Raw genomic sequence first — 24,288 nt, forward strand, 5'->3', positions numbered from 1 at the left:
TGTTCTGTTATTCTTTCATGTTTGTTCTGGTTAATTGGGATGAAGTATCAATTTATACCTGTGTTTTGGAATGTTTAACTATACAACATGAGTAACAAACTTAGCCAGGCATAAGATTTATTGCCTTAGTCATTTTGTAAATCTCCTTAAGCCTTTCATCCATTTTCTGTTTTAAAATACCCTCAAAGTTAGGAACACTTAGCTAGATAGGATGTGAAACACTGCATTTGTCACATTAGTGGCTACGACCCTTGATTTTTTATAATTAATTCCTTCTTGCATGGAATGAATATTAACTGAATGCTTACTAAGGGCCTAGGGATAGAACAGTACAACATGCACAATGCCTGCCCTGACAGAGAACCTCCTATCCAATAGGGAATGCACTGGAGTCTGGAGGGATTTTAACCAGGGGGTGCTAACCCAAGATCTGCATCAGCATGAGGGACATACATCCTTGGTATGACATTCCTGGAGGATGCACTAGGGGTAGACAAGGGTCAGTTAGGGGCAAACAGCCCAGGGTACGATCTATGTCTAGTATGTTTTCAGATAGACGCTAGAGATGTAGCCACGCCAAAAAGACGAAAGTTGAAGCCGTGAGGAAATTCTTAGACTTTCTCTCTGCCATTCCAGAGCTGAAGAAGTTACTTGGTGATTAACAGCTCATTAGTTTCATATTTAGGGTACAAAAGGAACTTTGTCAAGGTTAATAAGAGTTCAGTGTGAAATGTCTGCCCGCAAGGCCACGCACATCCGACAGAAGGATTAGTGTCTCCTTATTCTTTATGTGAAATGAGAAAAAGAAGCTAAAGAAAGTGAAAGAATTAGAAGATGTCTGTGATCATTACCTCCCTTCAAAAGCCCTGTTGAGTCAGGAGGCCTCTGGAGGGTGAAGCTTCCTGAGACCACACACAGTAGAAGTCTATTAAAATGTGCTCCAATCTCAAAGAAAGGGGTCACCCAAGAACCCTGACCCTTTGCTCTGAATGGACTAATGAAAGCAGGCTGCTACTCTAAGAATTCAGACAGAGGATTTCCCTCCCCAAGGTAGAGAAGGCCAACATCACAAGAGTCCTGGCTATTTCATCCATAGCACCGAGTGCCGCTCACCAACTTCTGGAGGGGTTCAAAGCCCTGATGTGAGGAGGGTCTAGTGACTGGGAGTACAACTCTTCATGGAAAGGCATCAAATGTAATTGATATGAAGACTGTCACCGCAGCATTCAAGAGCTGCGAGTGTCCTGTGAGGCTGCCCTGATCTTCTCCTCAGCTGCTGCAGGTATCAATAAGCCTTTGTGAGAAGTAGCATGCTGTCCCTGCACTGTCTGGTTACCTCAGCACCATCCACCTTCAGCACGGAGGTGAGGCTGAGTTCTCTGCGGAAAGAGAGAACTGAGTCCCGCGACTGTACCCTGGTATCTACACACGCATTGCAGCGTGTGCACTCCCTCATACAAAATTAAAGTATAATCATTTTTAAACCTTATTAAATAGTAAAATATTCTTCCAGGAAGATGATAATGATTGCTAATGTATTCTTTCATTTAAATCCAAGAAGCCATATAACTGTTACCTGAAAGTAATGAGAAGGAACGTTTCATTGACACAGGCGAGAGAAGATTCTGTGAGATGGGATTATTTACACGCACACTGACTGGCATCTGTCTGTCAAATTCATGCTAGAGTAGCTACTGGAAATATGGTCAGGTGGAAAGAATTACCCAGTTATCAAGTGTCCCCCTGCTTTTAACTATTAATTCTGACTCTGGGTCTTTCCACACATTGTACCAGACCTTTAGCATCTTAAGAATCCAACATTAACACATTTGAGCGTGTGGAGGTTGAAAACGATCAGGTTGGAAAGGCAGAGATGCCAGAGGCAGCGTTAGCATCGTTACTGAAAGGTTAGCTGCTCAGGAAATCGACAAGGCACCGAGCAGGTGTCCACCGAGTCTCCTAAGAAACAAGGGCAGAGAGAAATGAGGCCAGACAGAGGGAAGCTTTTGTTGACATTTTCAAAAGCCTCCTTTGTACAGGCAGGGATCTGAAGAATGGAAGACAGCCAAACAGGGAGCCAGCCACAGGAGAAAACTGCAGGTCAGTGAGCCCAGCAGCAGCCTAGGGAAACGCGGCAGAAGAGGCACCCTTCAACCTCTTCACACTCCGCTCTTCAGTGAGGGGAGGAAATACGATTCCAAGAAGGGAAAGCACCCCTGCACTCTGGCTTCGAAGTCCTCAGGGTGTGGTTATGTTGTCTTAAGGAAAAGGAGCAAAACAAACAACTTAGAAAACCAGCTCTGAAATTTTCTGTCAAACAAAATGTGGATTTTTGCATCTTAGAGTTCCTGCTCAGAAATTTCTGTGCTCTATTAAAGACTCAAGTCTCTCACATGTGGCTTTAAACCTACCTTTGAGTGTGGGAATCAGGATCTAAGTGGAAAGGATATACAGGTTCTGATGCCACTCAGTCAAGAGATCCACTGTGGCAGGCCTGACCACAGCCGCTGGTCGAACAACAGATGAATGCTGACATCAAAATGACCCCTCAGATTTGAAGGGGTTTAATGTTGAATGGAAGTTACTTAGTGAGGTGTTACATAAGAGAACTATTTTTAGAACTGGTGAGCGCAGTCAAGATTAAATGAATCATTCTAATGGGGGCAGGTAAGAGAGGAAGGATTTTTAGTGGCCCTCAGAGGACATTTTATTTATTTCTGGGAATGCACAGAGAAGTATCTGCTCAGGCCTTGTGCGTTAAGCCAGTGCAGTCGGGAAATTGGGAGTCAGGCTGCAAAGCTGTTCCTAGTTAGGGAAGCTAAAGCCAGAGGAAACGTGCTGTGGGTACTTGTGACTTAATTGGCCTCCCTCCGTAACTGAGCCATGAGGACTGTGGTGGGCGGGGCATCCGCCTGAAGGCGGGGTGAGACAGGTGGAGGACTTCTGTTAGGTAATGGGTAGGAATTGCAGAGTCAAAAGAAAATCATGTTTTTCTCTGCAAGTTCTGTGAGCTGAGGACAAATGGATAGATTTCCAAAGTCTCCGTGTTAGAGTGGAAGCCAGGCAACCAAGACTGAGTGAGTTCACACAGAGGAGAGAATGGTTCGTTGTGCAGGAGGGCTGAGGTACCCTTCTTCTGTGTGTGACACGGTGAGGCCCTCTGAATGGTAAAGTCATAGTCTGTACTTCAATTTTTGCTCTTAAAGATGAAAAGCATGTTTGTATATCTTGTCCAATGTGGGCTGTTTCGATGTGTGACTGACTCTTAATCTGAACAGGGCCACTCACGCTCTTGCACTCAGCCGGTCATGCACTTTACTGCTTGGACCATGTTCTGGTCCAGGAACATATGTCCCCGCTTTCCCAAAGCCAGTTTTATGTTTCAAACCTAACAATAATTGGATTAGAAGACGAATGGGGAAAAAAGCATGTTACCTATGCGCAGTGGAGTTTTGTCTAGTAGACAAGACAAATGATATCATGATGTTTACAGGAAGGTGCAGAGCCACACTCACCACAGCAAGCCAGGACTATATATGTTCAGTGCTAATGGATACACAATACATATGTGTACATATATACAGGTTTTAAATGCACATGGATCTATTGCACACTGAGCATCCCTAAGCGGGAAGTCTGAAATCCCAAACACTCCAGAATCCCAAAGCTTTAGACCTGAGACTCTCACATATGCTAATTTGGGCACTTTGTGCTTGGATTTCCAAGCAAAGACTCCTAAACTGGTAAACTCCCTGCTACTGCTCCAAACTCTGGGACATCATAAGCCTGAAATTCTTCTGTTCTATGCATAGATGTATTCAATCATCATCAGATTCTGCATTCTTCTGTGGTCTGTGACCTTGAACATATCCATGAATTATGTCTGAGATGGGAACACTTCCTCCGTTTTGGCTGCTTGTGAAGAATACACAGTCCTTGGAAACTGCTGTCACTCAGAAATGAGGGACTATACCTAAGCATCCACAGTGTAGGCTTTGAACCTTCTTTAGAAACTGACGAGTCTTGGCACCTATTCTCTGGCCCACAGAGCAAGGACTCACACATATCTGACTTCTTTATTAATCTTGATAGGATGAACAAATAACTATATTTTATTTAGCACAATAATTTCCAAAGTCCCATATTGCAAAGTTTGTGTGATCACGGATGAGTCATTGGTCTTCCTCAAACCTGCCCAGCCTGAAGCTCATCCTGAGGCATTAATAATCAGCCCATTCTATGGTTGAAATTTCCAAGTCTATCTTAAAGTCTGGGACTCCATATGATACTCATACATGTGGGATATATTCATTTAAGTTCTAAACTCTTCTAGAAAACTTCTTGAGCCCATTATTCTCACACACAGCATAACACAAGCCGTAGGTAATTTCAAACATTCAAAAAACATTTGTTGTGCAGTTCAAAAGTGGAAAGGATTAGAAAAAAAATGTTTAAAAAACTTGTGATAACAGATTTAAACTAGACAACCACAAACCCAGAGCTGTCAGCAGCTTCCTAATGTCTACAGCTTCCTGTGGACTTCAGAGATGTTGCAGCTGAATCGTGTCTTTGGTCTCTATGTAGGCATTAAAGTTCTCGAGACAGCATTGACCAACAAGTGCTAAGATCTTTTTGTATCACCACACACTGCAATGGGCAGGCACTCAGACTCTATCCCTGCAAACAGGAACCATGCCTGATGGATAATTAGAAAAACAATAAATCACTTTGTTTGACTGTTGTGTTTTTTAATTGCAGTTTTACATTTTGTATTCAATTGAAAGGCAAATGCACATGTCAAGTTAAAAACAACTATTAAAATTTCTCCGTTTTTTCTTTGTTATTTCCTAAAATCTTCGCTAATTTATTTAAATGTCATCTTCAAAATTAAAATCCATTTAGCCCTTAACCAGGCTTGTCTTTTTAAATTACCTGTCACTCATCACCAAAAAAGTTTTTCTGTTTTTAAATTATCTGTAATTATTTTCCATCATATTTACTGGAATAAGCTGGTTCTCAAAATACTAGCAGAGTCCTCAGAATTACACTGAAGACTACTTAGTTTTACTTTATGAAAGGAAATATTTGTTAAGCATGATGCATGTTAAGTTTTTGTCTTGTTTCATTCCGTTTCACTTGAGACAGGGTCTCAATAGGTAGTGAAACTGTACAGCCTAGACCTCTAATATAATCCCACAGCCACCTCCTAGGACCTGATATTACAGGCATGCATCACAATATAGAACCTAACGGCGCTCTTCTATAATCCCCTTCCTTTCCTATATAAGGGAATAAATGAGGTAATAAGAACAAGATGCATATCTGTATAGTGCTTAATAGTATACAAAATGTATACATAGGTCTATGTATCTGTCTTTCTGTCTATCCATCTTCTGTCTATTATCTATCTTTCTATCATCTATCTATCTATCATCTATCTATCTATGTATCATCTATCTATCTATCTATCTATCTATCTATCTATCTATCTATCATCTATCTATCTATCTATCTATCTATCTATCTATCTATCTATCATCATCTATTTATAGTATATACTCATATAGTACATTCATATGGCCACTGTGAAGCCAGGTGTCACTATTCAGTTCCTATGGTGCTGTAAAATGCTGCAGTAGACTTACCCGGAGAGAAGACCACCCATTTAATGGACATCTATTTGCAATGATGTCACCATTTTCTAATATGTTAGAAATATTCTTTTCCAAGAGAACAGACAAGCCAAATGTTTTAAAGCCCTTAGCTGACATTGTGACCTTACAGCACTTACTTCAGGAAATGAATATGTAAATTGGGTTACGGTTTAAGTTGACCCTTATGCAATGAGAGCATTCGTGAATAAACCTGTGAGCAGTTTAGAAGTATCTAAACGTTATGGACTGCTCGCAGGGGACTGCATCTTCCCTATTGGTTTGCTAAGTCAATCCCCAGAGATCCACCCACAGACCAGAGGACGTAGACCATCCTCGCTGGTTTCTCCTCAGCTAATTTTAGGTGGTACCATTTGATAACTAAGGTTAATCCCAACAAATACCATCACTCCCAAGCATTCTCTCTCTGTCCTCTGCCATGACTCTCTACTCCATTACAATGCAGTGTGAAGGCTGTGCTGAGCAGGTCATGGCCCATACAATGGGGTAAATAATACTACAGACGCCATGAGAGCACGGCTCTTCTTGGCAGATCCCTCCTGTGCACTGCAGGATGGTAGCTCACCCCTTCCTCGTTCTCATATTTACTGGAAAAATACCTGTTTTGCTCATCACGTGAACCTTCTCTTTAGAATATATAGAAGACTAAAATTAATGTCAAGTGTATAATAAAAAGCTCCAGCGAGACCTTTATTTTTTTTTTCTTTTGCCATGTAACAACCTCCATCACCACTATACAAGTGTCCCCTTTTTGCAGGCTGGTCAGCTGTCTCCTATACCTACCTTCCTTTACAGGTATAAAAGCCATTGCGTGACTCCTCAAGACCCCAGAAGTCAGTATAACTATATAAATTGAGCCTCTACACTTTTTACAAAACCTCTTTTGTTTAACTACAGTGGCATCCTTGTTACAAATGCCCCAAGAATTTCTCTAAATATACATTGATTGAGCAACATCCACGTATGAATACAAGGCTGTGATCTCAGTAGGTCAGGGAGAGAGCAGGATCTCTGACCCTGAAACTCTGTGATGTCTGAAGCAGTTGAGGAGATAAAACCATAAGCAATCAACACTCACACCAATCCAAAGGCAGACTGGCATCTGAGCTCCCTCTGCCTGCTTCAGGGAGACATTCTGAGCACCGGATTCTCAGGAAAGATCCAGACCTGTTTTTCTAGCTTTGCATCCTCAGCAAGCTTTTTACTGCACTGTGCTCATTGACTTGCATAAATTCTCTTGAAAGCTGCTTTCAGATCATTTTGGTACCCAGTCATCTTTTACCCAAAGTGGAGACTTTGGTTGCTTCCTTCGTGTAAGACTTATTGTATATATAAACGGATTGTAGTAAGTCCCTATGGTGTATGAAGCATGTGACTTTGAGTCATATACATATATATATATATATATATATATCCATGTATATAAAAGAAATGAAAGTTTTATTGTTGTAATTGGTTGAAGATGGGTAGAATACAGTTTGCAAAAATAGATGCAGTAGTTAGGTGTTTCATAAAACTAGAAGAGCTTTGGAAAAATTAAACTCTATGGTTAGATGATAGGCAAAATAAGTTGGTTTCTCTTATATAATAAATGTTTCATTTTTATATCTATCCAATGTTTATTTCTTTGGTCCTGCTCCGTAACTGATGGTAACTACTTACACTTATTAACAAGAATAAACTTTGGGAATGAAGGTTGTTGCTGGAAAAAATCGGCAGTCATTACTTTTGCTCTGCTTTCATGCAAGGTGACAGGAACAGATGATAGGAACAGAATGTGAGAGCCTCCATGCCCAACGTTCCCAGTTAATTAAGTGTCATTTGACATTGGAATCTTTCCCCTAAATATTGTTACTAAAGCTCAAAGAATAAACATGTTTATTGGCAAAAATTTCTTGAAAAGGCAAAGAAGAAGCACTAATAACTAATAAGGAAACCATGACTGCTAGTTTAAAACTGAGAAATGATAAGTAAACTCTCACACTATTTGCAGACAATATTAGACTCTCCCAACTCTGCTTGGGCCATTTTCTCTTTCCTGGTTTTCATGTCGGTCTTTCCACTCCTCATTTCCCACTACTGCTGCTCTCTTCTTAATGAGCTTCTAGCCTGGACAGCTGCAGCAACTGTCTCATCAGGCTCTCGTCTGAATCCTCGTGGAGAATCCAGCAGACACGGGTTGGTCTTTTCACAGCAGAACCCCGGGTTTGTGATGGCAGCAGAAACAAGCTAGGAGCTCTTCCTCACACACATAAGAGCACCGAACCAGTTTTCCTCGTCCAGCATGTGCTGGTTTATTTCTTCCAGGGCCACTTTTCTCTACGTCCTTCCCAGTGTTCAGTGTTCAGCCTTGGACCTCACACACATGTGTGCCTTCATTTATTTTGTACACCAAAATGGAGTGACTTATAGGTCCTATACATATGTTTAATCTTTCTTTTTAAGTTTTTTTTTTTTTTTTTTTTTTTTTTTTGGTTTTTCGAGACAGGGTTTCTCTGTAGCTTTGGAGCCTGTCCTGGAACTAGCTCTTGTAGACCAGGCTGGCCTCGAACTCACAGAGATCTGCCTGCCTCTGCCTCCCGAGTGCTGGGATTAAAGGCATGCGCCACCACCGCCCGGCTCCATATGTTTAATCTTTTGACCTCTATCTGATAAGTCTCTCCCTACCCTTGGGATGCCCTTTTAAACTCATCCCTAGGGAAAGAGCGGTGTTTCACTTCATCCACGGAGCTATCGCGAAATGCCTCTGAGCTGATTAACATTCTTTCTTGAATTTTATAGAAAACTTCACTACTTGTATTTTATAGAACTTGCTGCTAAATATATTTGCCTTGCTTAAAATATATTTGGATAATCAATTTTTTTTTGTCTCTGTTGTGATGCGAAGTCTCCTGGGAAGTTGGAGTGTAGGATGTGTGTAAGTTTCATTTTACACATGGAGATGCACCAAATGTAACCTGCTGTCAGCACAGCCCACATCCATGGCGTTGTTGATCAAGTGATTAAATAAAGTAATTCCTTAATATTTAAAAGTTAAATGATATCCAGGATTCATAGGACTTGCGTTCACAGTCAAGAAGTGGGATTTGTTGTTATAGAATAGACCAGTGACTGTCTACTTGTCTGCACAGCAGCCTGGGGGTTCCACCAATGTGACTGTAGATCTGATGCCTTGGCATTGAGAAACAGGTAGGCGAAGTTTTTCACCCCAACATTCAATCTTCAGACAAAACTGCTCTATTTTGTATAGTAGCCTTGGTTTATACCAAGACCTTACTTAGAGAAAGTTTTCACTGTTTAAGGAAAGCATTGAAACCTCTTGAGGGGTCCCAGTTCTGTGAAGAACATTGATTCTATATTTGTCTCAGGCTCTATTCAACATTAAAGCCTTTTGCATGAAAAGTAGGTAAGTATCCTTCTGTGGTTTGGCTGAATTTACTAGACTCCCCCCAAAACCAAAACAGCAGCACAAAGGGGCATGCCAGTTAAGACCCTTTCATCCCCAGCTTTGTCTGACTGAGATGGGGACACCCTTTGTAGTACTGAGGTTACTCGCTGACCCCACCACTAGCCTGAGAATTCCAATCACATGCTTGCCTAGCAGCAGGCAGTGGCTGCCAATGTGTTTAGGAGATTTTTGTCACAGTGTGTGCCCATGCACAGCTCTCAGTGGTATGGGTTAGCCCATATGTATGGCCCAATGACAGAACTAAGAGATGCAGTCGATACAAGACTCATGCGGCCTCTGACAGCATAGCATGCTTATTGTTTTTACAATAAGTGTTTTGTAATAAACCAAATGATAAAATTATAAAATATGGTAGCCATTGTAATGCATCAGGTAAGTAAATCTTATTTGCAACTTATTTGTAATTATCGCTATCAAATCCCAAGCACTGTAGATAAACACAGGTGCTGGGCATCTGTCTGGTTGGCAGCCTAGAGTATTGTGTCAGTATGACCAGCACTTACTGACTTCTGTGAGCCACAGTTATTCTTGACAAAAACATTACCACATCCCATATCTTAACACACAGCACCATATTTCTGGACATTCCATAGATTCAGACGGTCCCTGAGACAGCAGTCACAGTTTCATATGTCTATGAGACAATGGCTGTGGCCTTGTCCTTTTCCGAGTATGAAGAAAACTCTGATCTAAGATAAATCCAAACCATGTCCTCGGCAGGTCACATTGGGCTTCTCCTTAGCTATTGAGTCATAGGTTCATCATTAGGAAAGCCAAGTACCTGTTCAGGTCGCGGTGTATGATTGGCTGCGTCAAGCTGTGCAGGTACTCCATGCCCTTGGCAACGTCTACAGCGATGATTAACTTAGACTGCAAATCCAGAATCCTAGAGGAAAAAGTAGACGGGATAGAGATGAGCTGGTTGAAGCCAACACTCAGCATGCCTTGCAAAAGAAAGCAGAATGAGGATTATTCTCTATAGCTCTATCTAATTTTTGATTCATTGAAGATAGAGCTAAAACCTCAGCCTGACAGGCTTTCCACAGTTGGGAACTGCTTCGCTCGATGTCAATCCAGGCATTCATTTAAAAATAGAGTACCTGATTTTCTAATTTCTTTGTGTCATACAAAAATTCATGATAAGAACACACAAATGGAATGTTGTGGAGCCACTGAGGGAAATCACTTCCTAGTTACTATCAATAGAGATCTAGAACACGAACTCAGGTTAGACATGCACAAAAGCTTTCTTTTTTCAAGAAAAAAAAAAAACTTCCTCTGATCAGCACTGTGAGCCTAGATGATTGTTTTATTCTGAGCTTCCAAACACCCAGTTTGTTGTCATGTCAAGGTTAGTCTATTTATAAGCTTCTGTTAGCAACTTAAAGTCCTTGAATCTGCCACCTTCGGCTTTCTGTGAGGAAATCACTTTATTTTACTTCTTGAAATATAAGAATTCCTCATAAATGATCAGCTGTGTTTAAAATGCTGCACTCGTTAGCACTGAGAGATGTCAGAAGTCCAATGCCATGGGGTTGGGGCAAAGGTGCTTCTCATGCTGAGATCAGGTGAGTAAGGACCAGATTCAATACCTCTTCTGTTCATGAAGAAGGGAGAACAGGGATCCTCCTGATATGTACTGCGTGACAATGGCAAACTGGCTGGGGTCATCCAGGCAGGCTCCCACAAACTGAACCACGCAAGGGTGGTCGAGCTGACAGAGGATAGACACCTCTCGGCAAAACATGTCCACATCTGACTTGGAGCAATAGGTGTTGGCTCGGTATCTGGGACGAGAGTGGAGACACGTTCTTGTCAACAGCAGTTTGGGGCGGCTGCCCCCTGCTCTTCCCAGCCCACGAAGCAGATCTCTTTCCTCTGCCCACTTACCGCTTTATTGCCACTATTTTATTCCTGCATCGTCCTTTATAGACTTTCCCGAAAGAACCTAAAATTGTTTAAGAGAAGTTAGTAAATGTTTGTTTGCCATGGCGAGTTAGAGATTGCTACACTGTAGCAGAGCTCTGGTTTCTTAACTTACCTGAGCCGATAATCTCATGGAACTCAATTTCAGAGAGCTGGAGATGGAACCGGGAGGGCAATCCAGCCCTCAGGAGGAGAACGTCGGCTTTCTCTGCGAACAGTAATTGCCTTTTTACGTGGGGGCTGTGTACACGTGGATGTGAATACACAACGGGCTTGCTCAACGCCAGGGGCTTCTCCACAACCACTTCCTCCCAACTGGAATCTGTCACTTGGAGAGGCTAAGACCTAAGCGCATGCACTCCTAGGGCCTGCGTTACCAGAACCATGTTCTTCCGGCTCAGATGCTCAGTCTCAGTGATCAAGGCTGAGCTTATTGCTCATCTGGTCATCAGTTAACATGGCTGGAGGACACAAGCCATTTGCTTCATAGCCTGAGAAAACCAGGCAATCCCTTCAACCTCCATCAATATGGAAATCAAATATCTATTGACAAACTGGACCTTTAGGGGATACCCATTAAATGGCAGGTAGTATGCATAGGAATCAATCTGAGAAAATACCCCATACCAATAAGGACTTTTAAAACTACAAGTTCCAAATGGTTAAATATTAAAATGTCATGAAATTGTGTTTTATACTTTCCTGGTTTAGTGATGTTAATTTCAACATTCTGCATGCATTTAAAGAAGTATCTGAGTGTCTATTATTTTAGAGATTTGAAAAAAATAATGATTTATTAATTTTAATCTTTCCTAAAACAAATGTATTTCCGATTCTTCTAACAATATTAGTATTTGTAATTAATATTTTGTTAAAAATGTAAACATATAAATTGTACTATGTTTGTCTGAGCTTTCTTTAGTACTCATGAATGTCCTGCTGTTTTTGTAACTGTGGACTAAAGAGTGTATAGTCAAAGTCTAATTATAAGAAGAATGGACTACAGGAGGTATTGCTTAGACTGGTGAAGTAGTCATGGCTCACAACCAAATCCAACACATGGTTGTCATAGTTAGGCAATAATCCCTCCCAGCAACAAAACAGCAACCCTCCCATTGATAAGTACCTTTTGTCATGCTTTTAATCTTCCCCAAGGGAGATGGAACAGACACATAGGAGCCATCTAGAATCAAATTATACAGCAGAGTTGAAGGCAGAGATCATTTCTTTCTCCTTAATGTTCAGCAAGATAAAACCGAAGCAGTCAATGAAGGCGAAGGAAGCAGCTTAAGGTTCAAATCTCCTTTAGGGTAGGAAGCTGCACTGTGCATGTTTGTCTAGATCTGCACAAGAAGATTCTAACTATGTTTTAGAAGACTGCAGCAGATGTAATTTTTATCTTTCCTTGTTTTAATAAATTATCGAAAATGACTGTTCTCTGCTTTCCTGGGCTTCCTAGTGTTGAAAAGCTCCGGGTTCATTCAGTTCAAGAAAGGCTAAGCTTGAAGGAACTACAGGATGATGATGGTGACTATTCTTTGTGTATCCTCACCCAAATATAAACTTTCCAGAAGTGAGTCTCATCTCTTGGCTACATCCTCCTTCATCAACTCTCATGGACAGTAACAGCAATGCACATGTACTGTTGCATTCAATATTGCACATCAATGAAAACACAATAGCAAAGAGGAGTACCTCCTCCAGGCTGAGAATATTCATTACACGGCAGCTCATCCTGAGGTCTTTTGTAGTGCTTCAGGAGTGTGACAATAGCATCATGTCCTTCATGGAGAGAAAAAGAATGAAGTTTAATTTCATCTTGGCTTATTCAGCAGAAGCACCCCCCAAAACAAAACAAAAAACAAAACTGGAGAATATTTGTGACATAGGTTACTCCTCAGGAAGTAATATAATGCAATATGGATTTAATATTTTATTCATTGAAAATAATGTGCTGATTGTCACCTAATAGTTTACAGTGGGTAGAGGCAATACAATGCATACAGGACTCTGCTCCTATTTGTAAGAAGACCTTGCAGTCCTCTTACAAATAGCTACAGAAACTGTGAGATAGATGAAATCTTAACCATATATGAAATGGTGTAAGAATATGGGGTTAGAACATGATTAAATGTCTGAAACACACATAAGGTAACTGAGAAAAAATGGCACACACTGAGACTGGGCATGGCACTTGGTTGGTAATGCCAGTAACACAGCACTAAGATAATGGCATGGATTTCTGTGGTGGAGACAGCAAGCTGTCCATAGATGCCTGTATTCCTCTTCCACAGTGAGTCTGTCATTGGGAATGGCTGCTTATACTGGCATCTTCTATCCATCTTCCACCCAACTGTGGCTTTGTGACAATAGTCACGGGGAGCACAGAGGTAATGCCATTACCTTACCACGCCTATACCTTAAATCATAGGAAACGGTTACTCTCTCAGCTGCCAGCTTCATGCCCAGAGCTCTAAGATGTGAGGGGTTGGGAAGCTCCTCTATCACCCTTATGAGCAATCCTGGAATGTCACAAGGCTGAGAGACACATTTCAAATATAAGTCACCAGCACTAGCATTCTGGACTTATTAAATGTGCCAACACTTATTCTTGCAGAAGATTAAAAAAGTGTTAAATGCTTTTCAGAGAATACCATTGATTTTCAATAGAATCGAACCTTGACACCATTGTACGCTTTCACTATGAAAATAATCTACTGAGGCTAGTTTGTAAAAGAGGAAGACAGTTGACCTTAAAGATCTTGACCAGAGCCTCGTGAGACACAATCGAATCCACTGTGCCATTGGCCAGCTTTAGAAACTGTGACACATAAATGTTTTCCTATCACAGATGCCTGACAGTTAGGATTGGCTTTGCACACATGAGTTTACATGTAGGGAGTCCACAGTAGAGCTCACTTATCATGTTTTCCTGTTAAAAGAGCCCAGTGAATAGTAAGGTCTGCCCAAGAACACAGGATGGAGAAGTGAACACACTTACTAACATTGTGGCATTTTCCTGAAACTAACTTTCTAGATCCAGACTCCTCAAAGAAAACAAACAATAATGTATACAAATAATGAAATTTCTAAGCAAATCTATATATTAGCTGTCTAGATGTTAGCACCTAGGGTATCTGTTGTGAGTTTTCTATATTCCCAAACTACAGATACAGGCTGTGGCGAAATGATGAGGGCCAGCACCACAGATACAAGTTGTGTGGAAACAATGAGACCAGCCCTAGTTATTATTACTTGTTTGCTTGGACATGTGTGACAGGGATCAGAGAAACCTCAGAGCCCGAATGATGTTAGCCAAGAAGCACATTTCTAGCGAGAGCCCGATAGGAACCGGTAGTACATAACGTAAAATTTCTGAGTTGGGAGCAGACATGACAAGACCATGCCCTGTTCACAACTAAAGGAGGCCTGTGTGTGAAGCAGGGCAGAGGTGGATGAGCATGGTGCCTCTGGGCAGACGAGGAGAGATACAAAGAGTGGGTAAAGGGGCCCCTAGGTCACCAGAACGCATCACGCAGAACATGAAGCGAGCACAGATGCCCAGAGCCTGTGACTGACACGCTATGTGGTAGGACATGCAGAGCCCGTGAGTGACATGCTATGTGTTAGGACACACAGAGCCTGTGAGTGACACGCTATGTGTTAGGACATGCTTGGTGGCTTTCTAATGAGCTCCTTGGTGGTGCTGATGAGAGGCCTGCCCTTCATGGACCACCTGATGCAGAGCTTACAAAGACAGGATCAGTGTTGGTCATTTTTGGAACAACTAGTTCCTGTGGTTCCATGTCTTACTTTACTTAAAAAGAAAAAAAAGACTGCCCTGTCAGAAACACCAGGTAGTCTACCCACAGACCCTCTCCTGTCTCTCCTTCCCTGAACCACCAACTGCTGTCTAGTTCCCTTCCCCTGAATAGATCCCTCGGACCATCCTCTCCCAAACTCTCTGTGCCCGCTTATTGATTGTATCCCGTACCCTCTAATTCCAGCGGGAACACCCTGCTGAAACACAAGGCACACCTGCCAGAAAACCGAGGAGGCTGCCAGCTTCTGTCTCTCTGCTCCTCCAGACCGGATCCTGCAGTCTCATGCCCAGCACTGCAGTAGACGGCCAGCTGCAGCTCCCCCCCACTGCTTACATCTCCCATGGATCCCATAGATCATCCCCACCTAACCTCCATTCCCCACTTGTCAAGGTATCCCAGACCCCAACTTCAGCAGGTAACCCTTTCTAGCCTGAGGGCTGCTCTTCCCAGGGTAACAAGCAGGCTGAGGGTAGGCCCACACCGCTCTGCTGTTCCTGGGATCCAATTCCCTGAGTGTCATTCTCAATTCTGCGGCTGGGGGTCTGCTTTAGTTTCCCTTTCCTCTCTGACCTCATTCCCAAGAGATCACGACTTCTCTCATCTTCCTTCCTCTAACTCATCCCAGCATCACAGGCTCCAAAACCAGCATGCCATTCCCTGGAAACACACCAGTTGAACAGACCAGGAAAACAAGAAACACACAGTCATCACACTCTCCAAAATCCAGAGAGGAACAGAAACCAAGGAACAAGACTCTCACCCAGTGAAGACAAATCCAGAAACCAGCACCTAAACCTTCAATCGTTCCAAACCAAGTCATCAAGAAACAGCATAAAACCACGATCAACCGCAGCTAGGACAATATGTCTCCACTAGAGCCCAGCTATGTTACCACACCAGGCCCTGGATATTTTAAAATAGCTGAAGCACAAGAAAAATACCTTAAAGCAACATTTAAGAATATGCTAGAGGTCCTTAGAGAGGAAATTTAACCCAGGAAAACAAAACAGTGTAAGAAAATATATAAAATTGCTTAATAACTAAAATTAGAAGTATGGTCAATAAAGAAAACCCAAACTGAGGGAATTAGGGAAATGAAAAATTAGGACCTCAGACTGAAACTGCAGAGGTTAGCTTCACCAGGTTATAAGAGATGGAAGAGAAAGTCTGTAGTGTAGAAGATGTGATGGATATGTCACTCAAAGAAAATGTTAAATCTAAAAGTTTCCTGACACAAAACATCAGGAAATCTGGCACACTATGAAGACTGAATCTAAGAATAATCAGAATTATTATTAAGAGAAAGGAGAAGAAACTCATCTCAAAGGCTCAGAAGACGTTTTCCACAAAATCATAAATAAAAAGTTTCCTAACCTAAAGAAGGAGACGCCTATAAAGATATAAGGACCATACAGAACACCAAATATGTTGGACAATGAAAGACACCCTTGCCACATAATAATTGAAATACGAAACATACAGAAAAAAGAAAGAATATTAAAAGATAAAAGGGAAAAAAAAGCCAAGTAACACATAAAAGCAAGACATGTCAGAATTAACACATGACTTCTCAATGGACATGCTAAAATCAGAAGGGCTGGGGCAGATGTGCTGCAGACTCTAAGAGACAACAGGTCCCAGCCAAGACTACCTTACCCAGCAAAACTGTCAACCTTCACAGATGGAGAAAAAAAGATATTTCATGATGACTTCAAATTTAAACAGTATCTATCTATAAATCCATCCTTGCAACAGGTGCTAGAAAGAAAACTTCAACCTAAGGAGTTGTAAATAATTAATCTTACAACAGAAAAAATCAAAAGAAGGGAAGCACACACACATACACACACACACACACACACACACACACACACACACACACTCTTGTAGACCAGGCTGGTTTTGAACTCACAGAGATCCGCCTGCCTCTGCCTCCCGAGTGCTGGGGTTAAAGGCGTGCGCCACCACTGCCCGGATTGTTTTGTTTTTACCTCTGAGTAATACTTTATTGTCTAAATATACCACAATTTCTTTATCCATTCTTATGTTGAGGGACATATAGATTGTATCCAGGTTCTGGCTATTACAAATAATGCTACTAAGAATATAGTTCAGCAAATGCCCTTGTGGTATGATTGTGCATCCTTTGGGTATATGCCCCAGAGTGGTATTGCTAGGTCTTAAGGTGGATTGAGTCTCACTTTTCTGAGAAACCGCCATACTGATTTCTAAAGTGGCTGTACAAGTTTGCATTACTACCAGCAATGGAGGAGTGTTCCCCTTACTCCACATCCTTTCCAGCATAAGTTTCCATCAGGGTTTTCAATTTTAGCCATTCTGATAGGTACAAGAAGGTATCTCAAAGTCATTTTGATTTGCATTTCCCAGATGGCTAAGGATGCTGAGAATTCCTTAAATGTATTTCAGTCATTTAACTTTCTTCTGTTGAGAATTCTCTGTTTAGATCTGTACCCTATTTTTTAATTGGATTATTTGGTTTGTTGATGTCTAGTTTCTTCAGTTCTTTTTTGGAGATCAGCCTTCTGTCAGATATGAGGTTGGTGAAGATCTTTTGCCATTCTGTAGGCTGCCATTTTATCTTATTTACTGTGTCCTTTGTCTTACAGAAACTTCTCAGTTTCAGGAGGTCCCATTTATTATTTAATATTGCTCTCAGTGTCTATGTACTGGTGTTATATTTAGGAAGTAGTCTCCTGTGCCCATGTGTTCAAGGCTTCTTCCCACTTTCTCTTCTATCAGGTTCAGTGTAATTGGATTTATGTTGAAGTCTTTGACACATTTGTACTTGAGTTTTGTGCATGGGGATAGATATGGGTATATTGGCTTGTGGTATATTGCCTTTATTGTGTTTAGGTATGTTGCCTGTATCACTGATCTCTCCAAGACCTTTATCATGAAGGGGTATTGGATTTTGTTAAAGGCTGGTCTGTAGAGTGAGTTCTAGGACAGCTAGGGCTACTCAGTGAAACTGTATCTCAGAGAGAGAGAAAGAGAGAGAGAGAGAGAGAGAGAGAGAGAGAGAGAGAGAGAGAGAGAGAGAGAGAGAGAGAGAGAGAGAGGAAATTTAGTAATTGTACTTCTAGTACAATTCTGTAATATACTTCATCTTGGCCTGCCAAAATTAACTTTTTTGAAGTTTTATTTTCATTTAGATAAATTTATATTATACATCAGTATAGAACAAAATATAAGTGTGACTTCACAGGGAAAAAAAGAGGTTTCACTTGTTGCAACCCTATTTGTCCTTTGTCATCTGTGTGTTCCGTGGCCTATCCAAGAAGGCTATTCAGACCACGGTGAGGAAAACCTTCCTCATGTTTTCTTCTGAAAGTTTTACTGCTTTGTGAGTCTTGTGTCTCGAGCCCATGTGGAATTGCATTAATGTTCATGGCATGAAATAAAGGTCCATTTTAATTTACCCACATGTTAAAGAAAACAACCTTAATATTTAGTGTAGAAATAACAAAATGTCTTTGTAAGACTGGTGTAAAGATTAAGCAACTAGGTGTGGGGTTAGGGATGGCTTGGTCCATGCAGGGCTTGCATCACCACGATGAAACTTGGTTTTGGATAATGAGTACCTGGGTACCATTCCTGCATTGATGCTGCCAGGTTTGGGGAAAGGAGACAGCCGGATCCTTGGTACTCATGGTGTTTGTTGATAAGTCCAAAGTGCTCAGTTTCCCTACTTTTTCTTTCTTGTTTTTATAGTGTATTCATAATCCCTGGCTTGAAATCTACTTCCCAGAGCCTCAGAGAAAGCAGTGTAGCTGAGTCTTTTGCATACCCCTGTGAGCCCTCTTCTGTCTCCCTTCTGTACACTTAGAGCACTGTGGGTCAGTGGGCCAAGACAAACTTTTCTTCCAAAGCTGTCTAATAACAAGCTTCATTATCCCTTTGAACTGCAAGGCAGTCTGCTTGCAGTCCAGGCATGTGGCCAGGCACATCCTCGCGAGTCCCTGGGGAATTTTCTTTCTTCCATATGCGGATGATGGAGTTTCTGAGCTGCAGTGTTCAGCACAAGTGTCCCTTTCTCTCCATCATCCCTTTAGCCTCAGCACATAAGAAGGACCATGGCAACAGATATTGTGGGGTTTGAATGAGAACAGCCTCCGTAGGATTACGTTTGAATGCTTGGTTAGGGAAAGTGTTTGGTCAGAGATATGTCCTTATTGGAGAAGGTTTGCCACTGGGTTGGGCTTTGAGGTTTCAAAGGCCTCTGCTAGGATCTCTCTCTCTCCCTTCCTCCCTCCCTCCCTTCCTCCCCCCCCTCTCTCTCTCTCTCTCTCTCTCTCCCTGCAACTTTCCAACCAGATGTGAGCTCTCAGCTACTGCTCCAGCACCATGCCTGCCGGCCAGATGCCACACTCCCTGCCATGATGATAATAGATTCACTCTCTGAAACTGTAAGCAAAGCCCCCACTTAAATGCCTTGCTTTATAAATTACCTCGGTCATGGTGTCTCTTCACAGCAATCAAACAGTAACCAAGACAATATATTCGGAATAAAATCATCACATCAACTCTCCCTCACTATGTTCATAGGGTCTGAGATTTGTCCTTGACCCTGTGACCCTGTATGATTTGAAAATCTTTCTTTTAGTAACTTTATCATTATGGATTACAAATAAAACAACAGAACCAAACCAGAATATTTTTTCATTATTTTTGCATCCCCTAGGAGATACGACCCCCCCGACACCCCAGCATGTATGCACACCCACACACCCCAGCATGTATACAGGCACAACAGAACCTGGCTCACACACGCCCTTCCCCATCCCTCAGGGACCTCTGTGAACTGACTCTGCTGAAGAACAGAGGACCTAGGTGCTTCCCCCACGGAGCAGGAGGCAGCATCGTGCATCCTAACTGCCTGTGAGAGCAGCGGATCCCACCCTTCACGTCCCTCTCACCGTAAAAGCTCTCTGGACTCCACTTGCTCTGAGCAGTTTCAATATCCTGCCAGCATAGTGGCACGATTTGCTGGCATTTTCTTTGTAATACTTTCCATCAAGAGCCTAATGAGTGGCTGAGTTCTGGCTGGTGATAAGCCAGAGGCTGCCAGGGAGGTGCCAAGAGGTCCCTCTGCTCTGCAGAACTTCCCTGCTTCACCTTCCTCCTGCTGGCAGCCTTGGAGGCACGAGTGTAGGAAACATTCTCCTGCTAGAAGAGCTCTCACAAACCTTCAGCAGGCCAAGGAAGGGACCGTGAATGCCAGGGCGTTCTCTACAACCCTGGTCAAAAGGAGTGAAGGAGAAACATCCCCTTGTGAACATTACCAATCGACTCATCAAGCTGAACCCTTGACAGTGGACAGACAGACACTCAAGTCACACTAAGACAAATGTGTTCAGACATAACCAATCTTCCACGGATCAAATAAGCATTTTCCTATAGCTAAGACTTTTGTGTCTACACTCAAATGTCTTAAACAGATGGCCGGCTGCGTGTCTGTAGCTCCATTGTAACAACAGGCGACACTTTTGGAGCTTTCGTGCTGGGTCAGGGGGGATGGCAATCTTCTTAACTTTCACCCTATTGCATAGTTATTTTACTTTCTAGACGTGTGAGGCTCTAAATCCATCTCCAGAGATGATAGGGCAACAGCCCAGTAATGCATCATGGCCATGGACACAGCTGAGATTTTGTGGCTCTTGAGGAAGAAAATTGTATCTTCTCATAGCATCTCTCCTTATATTATTATAGCATTATTATAGCATCTCACCATCCTTGCTTACTCAGCTAGGAGTTGAATGAATGCTGCTTCCATTTCGTGTCTGACTATTATTTTAAGAACTACCTATGGCCAGATCCTCCACACTCACAATCTTGGGGCTGGTACACCCTCACCCCATCAATAGGGCCAGTTCTACTGTGATGCCCAGGGGAGGTACAGGGCCTAATTTCCCAAGTGTTGTAGCTGGTAAGGGGGAGGAGGGAACTTCCTCAGCCATTTTAGGTGGCAGGGGCGCTGGGGAGAATATCACATGGAAGGCTATGGGATCAGTTACAAGCTGAACCTGAATGCTGAGTTGAGTTGATTAAGCAAAGAGAGAAAAGGATTCTGGCCAGCGTAAGAATGGCCGTCCAACTGTTTGTTTACTTGAATATGAGGACTGTCGTAGCTGTGTCAGCTTGGCACCGCGTAGAGTTATCCTTGAGGAATCGCCTGGCTCAGATTGGTCTATGGGCACATCTGTGGGGGATTGTCTTGATTGTCAGCTGGTGCAGAAGGACCTAATTCACTTTGAGTGCAACCATTCTTAATGCAATAATCCTGGGCTGAATGGGGAAGTCAGCTAAGCTTGAACCTGGAATCAAGGCAGAGAGCAAGGCAGCAAAGCATGAAACGAGAACCCACAAAAGCCTATTAGCCAGTTTATTAAGGGATGCAATAAAAAGACAAATGCACAGATCCAGAACAAAGCAGATGCTGCCGCTGATCCAGCTGCCCTCTCTCTTGCTGTTGTGCCTAGGGTCAAGAGCACCAACTACAAGTTGCCTCTCCTCCGCTTGCTCCAGCTCTGATCACACCAAAAGAACAAGCATGTGCTCCTTCCCCGGTTTAACAGATCACTACTCAGAGAAAACCACGCCTGTGGCAAGTCAATCAAATGTTATTGGCTAAACTAATTGAGTTCCCTCAACAGAGGCCTGCTACCTCCTGACTTCTGCTCTGACTGTGCTATGAAACCTCACAAGCACGGCTTCTGTGGTTTGCATTCTCTACATTCTTAGCATTCAAGCCCTCATGGCAGAAACTCATTGAGCTTTGAACATTCCATGTCTTTCCCGGGTTGCAGACACTTCCACAATCCTTCAGCAAAACAGCATGGTCCATGGCAGCCACATTCCATGCCTGGAACCTATTTCTATTCTAGTGTTCTTTCTGCCACTCTGATGAAACAATCTACCGAAAAGCAATGTGTGGAGGAGAAGTTTGCTTGGCTTGCACTTCTAGGCCACAATCCATCACTGATGGCTGCCCTCTGGCATGCCCACAGGTCTATCTAATATAGGCAATTCCTCCAGAGACTTTCCTCTCAGAAGACTCCAGACTGTGTCAAGTTGAAAATTAAAGCTAACGCTGACAGGAACTCTGCAGTTAAGTCAGCTCTCCTGCTGGTAGACACAGCTACAAAGGCAACAGAATAGTGATAAGATACCAAAAACATCTCTCACGAGACCCCAGTGATGGTGCATGGAACAGATTGCTATGTCTAATGGCTTCTTCAACAAGCTTTCCCTGAACTTCTGTTAGGAGTTGGCCACTGAATTTAACTTGTTTTGGAAGACGCAGACCAACAGCTCCCCAAAACTTGTTATACAGAAGCTGGCTATGTATTAGAGATGAATTGTTTTAGGGTGAATGGAAAGCAGAGATAGAGTATACAGGTAACAAAACAACACATTAAAGGGGGGCATTGATGAGGCTGGGAGGCCAGACAAGGCCTGCGGACTTCACTATGCACTGGAGAAACTTTGCAGAGTGACTCATGCTTCCAGCATTTCTTGCTGCTGTTCTTCCCTAGCCTCCATCCCTCAGCTACGTTTTATGGGCTAGAATCTGTAGGAACTCATGACTATGAGATTTTATTACCGTTAGAGAGTACACGATACCACATTTACTATAAATAATTCACACCGTACCCCACCTGTCAGAAGGAATAAACAAAGCCCGTATCTCAGGACAGGAGCCTCTATTTTTATTGTTTTGCTCACTTACTACTAATTCTCCAACCCCTGCTTCTTGTCACTGTGAATTATGGCACCTCTGCCATATATAAGTATTGCATTGTGGGTAATTAAATATTGGGGAAGGTGCCTCTGTAAATTACTTTAACTGGTGTCAGCTCCAAAGCAATCAGAAGGTATTAGTTCTGTGTCTACTTTGGGTTATTTTCTGACCCAAACAGCCTGACATAAAAGAGTACTATTCTTTGTCAAAGGCAGCCTTTTCAAATTGAACTGCCACACAAGCCATTGAACTATAGGTTCAATTCTAATTGGCTGAGATCTTTTCGTTTGGCAGTTTCATCTTTAATGCAATGGATGTAGGATTATGTGCAGATCTTTTCAATGGCTTTTCCATACTGGTGCTTAGGGCAGAGGATTTGAACATAAGCAGGCTGCTGGCTATTTCTTCTGGACAATTTAAATTGATTCATGCAAGTCCTTTGTACCCCAGGGAAAGGGCAGAGCAAACCCAAGAGGGACTGCTATCACTTCACTTTCAGGCAGAATTGTAGAAAGAGGAGGAGGGAGTCCTGGGAAGGAGGAGCACTCTAAATACTGTAAAATTGGAGCTTAGTTCAGTCTAGCCAAACATGGTTAATTCTCAACAGTAGATTATAGTGCAGAACTGATCTCACTAGGGATTTGATCTTGGTCTCCATGGGATAAAAGTTTCATCTCTATAGACAACATCCATCCTATATGGTCCCACAAAACCAGGGTGAATCAACTCTTCAGAACATATTCCAAAAGAACAAATGACTTTTCTAAATCCTTAAAACACCCCTGGAGTTACTGGATCAGAATATTGCAGTGAGGGCTCACTAAAATTTACTTTGCATCAAGTAAAATAGCTTAGCGTTATTACATCATGAGTGGTGTTGGGAAAGGTGAAATACTGTTCTATTCTGAGAAGATATTCAGAACATGTGCCCAGCCTTGTGCCATTGCCACATGATGGAAACGTCTATGATGTTCACTGTTGTGAATTGCACAACTAAGTGATAGAAACATCACAAAACAATCTTTCATACTGTTTTAAGTAAGTTTTGGGTTTATATGTTGGGCCATATCCATAAATATCCTACGTCAGACTCCCATAATAGAAGTTATCCTTTCAGAGAGACCCTGCTTGTGAAGCCCCTGCCTACCTTCTGTCTCCTGGGGTAGAGCAGGGTCCCTGACTGATGGTGAAAGTTGCAAAATATTCCCACACTAGTGCAGAATTACGTATATTAAAGGGTTATTTATTTAGGGGTAGACACACAGACACACAGATCACAATCCTCTGCACAAATGGGGAACAGAACCCAAATCCAGCAGCCAGAAGCGAGAGAGAGAGAGAGAGAGAAGAGAGAGAGAGAGAGAGAGAGAGAGAGAGAGAGAGCACACATACATGCTCTAGCATGATAATTATAGTATAAGAGACCATACCCTAGTGAGCTGGTATCTTAAAGGCTATTGGCCGAAGGAGCTCCCACAGTACCTACCCCTTTTGTTTAAATAAGAGAGTTACAAACCCAATACAAAAGCTATATGCACTATGCTAAATGTTTTAATAAACATTCTATCCTAGGAGTCTAAGTCTTATATTGGAATGGCTTGGCTAGATCATAAGAGGAAGATAAGGATAACTATC

At 42.3% G+C, this 24,288-nt stretch overlaps 1 protein-coding gene across 1 annotated transcript in view; it reads right to left on the reverse strand.

Moving 5' to 3' along the window:
- Positions 1–24,288, reverse strand: part of LOC119800707 (serine/threonine-protein kinase TNNI3K) — a 227,596-nt gene that overhangs the window by 124,235 nt on the left and 79,073 nt on the right. The window contains exons 12-17 of the mRNA XM_038310871.1: positions 12,763–12,849; positions 12,194–12,250; positions 11,183–11,275; positions 11,032–11,089; positions 10,734–10,928; positions 9,923–10,027 (exon numbers count right to left, since the gene is read on the reverse strand). Coding sequence (XP_038166799.1) covers positions 9,923–10,027; positions 10,734–10,928; positions 11,032–11,089; positions 11,183–11,275; positions 12,194–12,250; positions 12,763–12,849 — 595 coding nt within the window. The remainder of the gene's footprint in view (positions 1–9,922; positions 10,028–10,733; positions 10,929–11,031; positions 11,090–11,182; positions 11,276–12,193; positions 12,251–12,762; positions 12,850–24,288) is intronic.

This window comes from Arvicola amphibius, chromosome 14 (genome assembly GCF_903992535.2).
Source record: "Arvicola amphibius chromosome 14, mArvAmp1.2, whole genome shotgun sequence".
NCBI classification, from domain to species: domain Eukaryota; kingdom Metazoa; phylum Chordata; class Mammalia; order Rodentia; family Cricetidae; genus Arvicola; species Arvicola amphibius.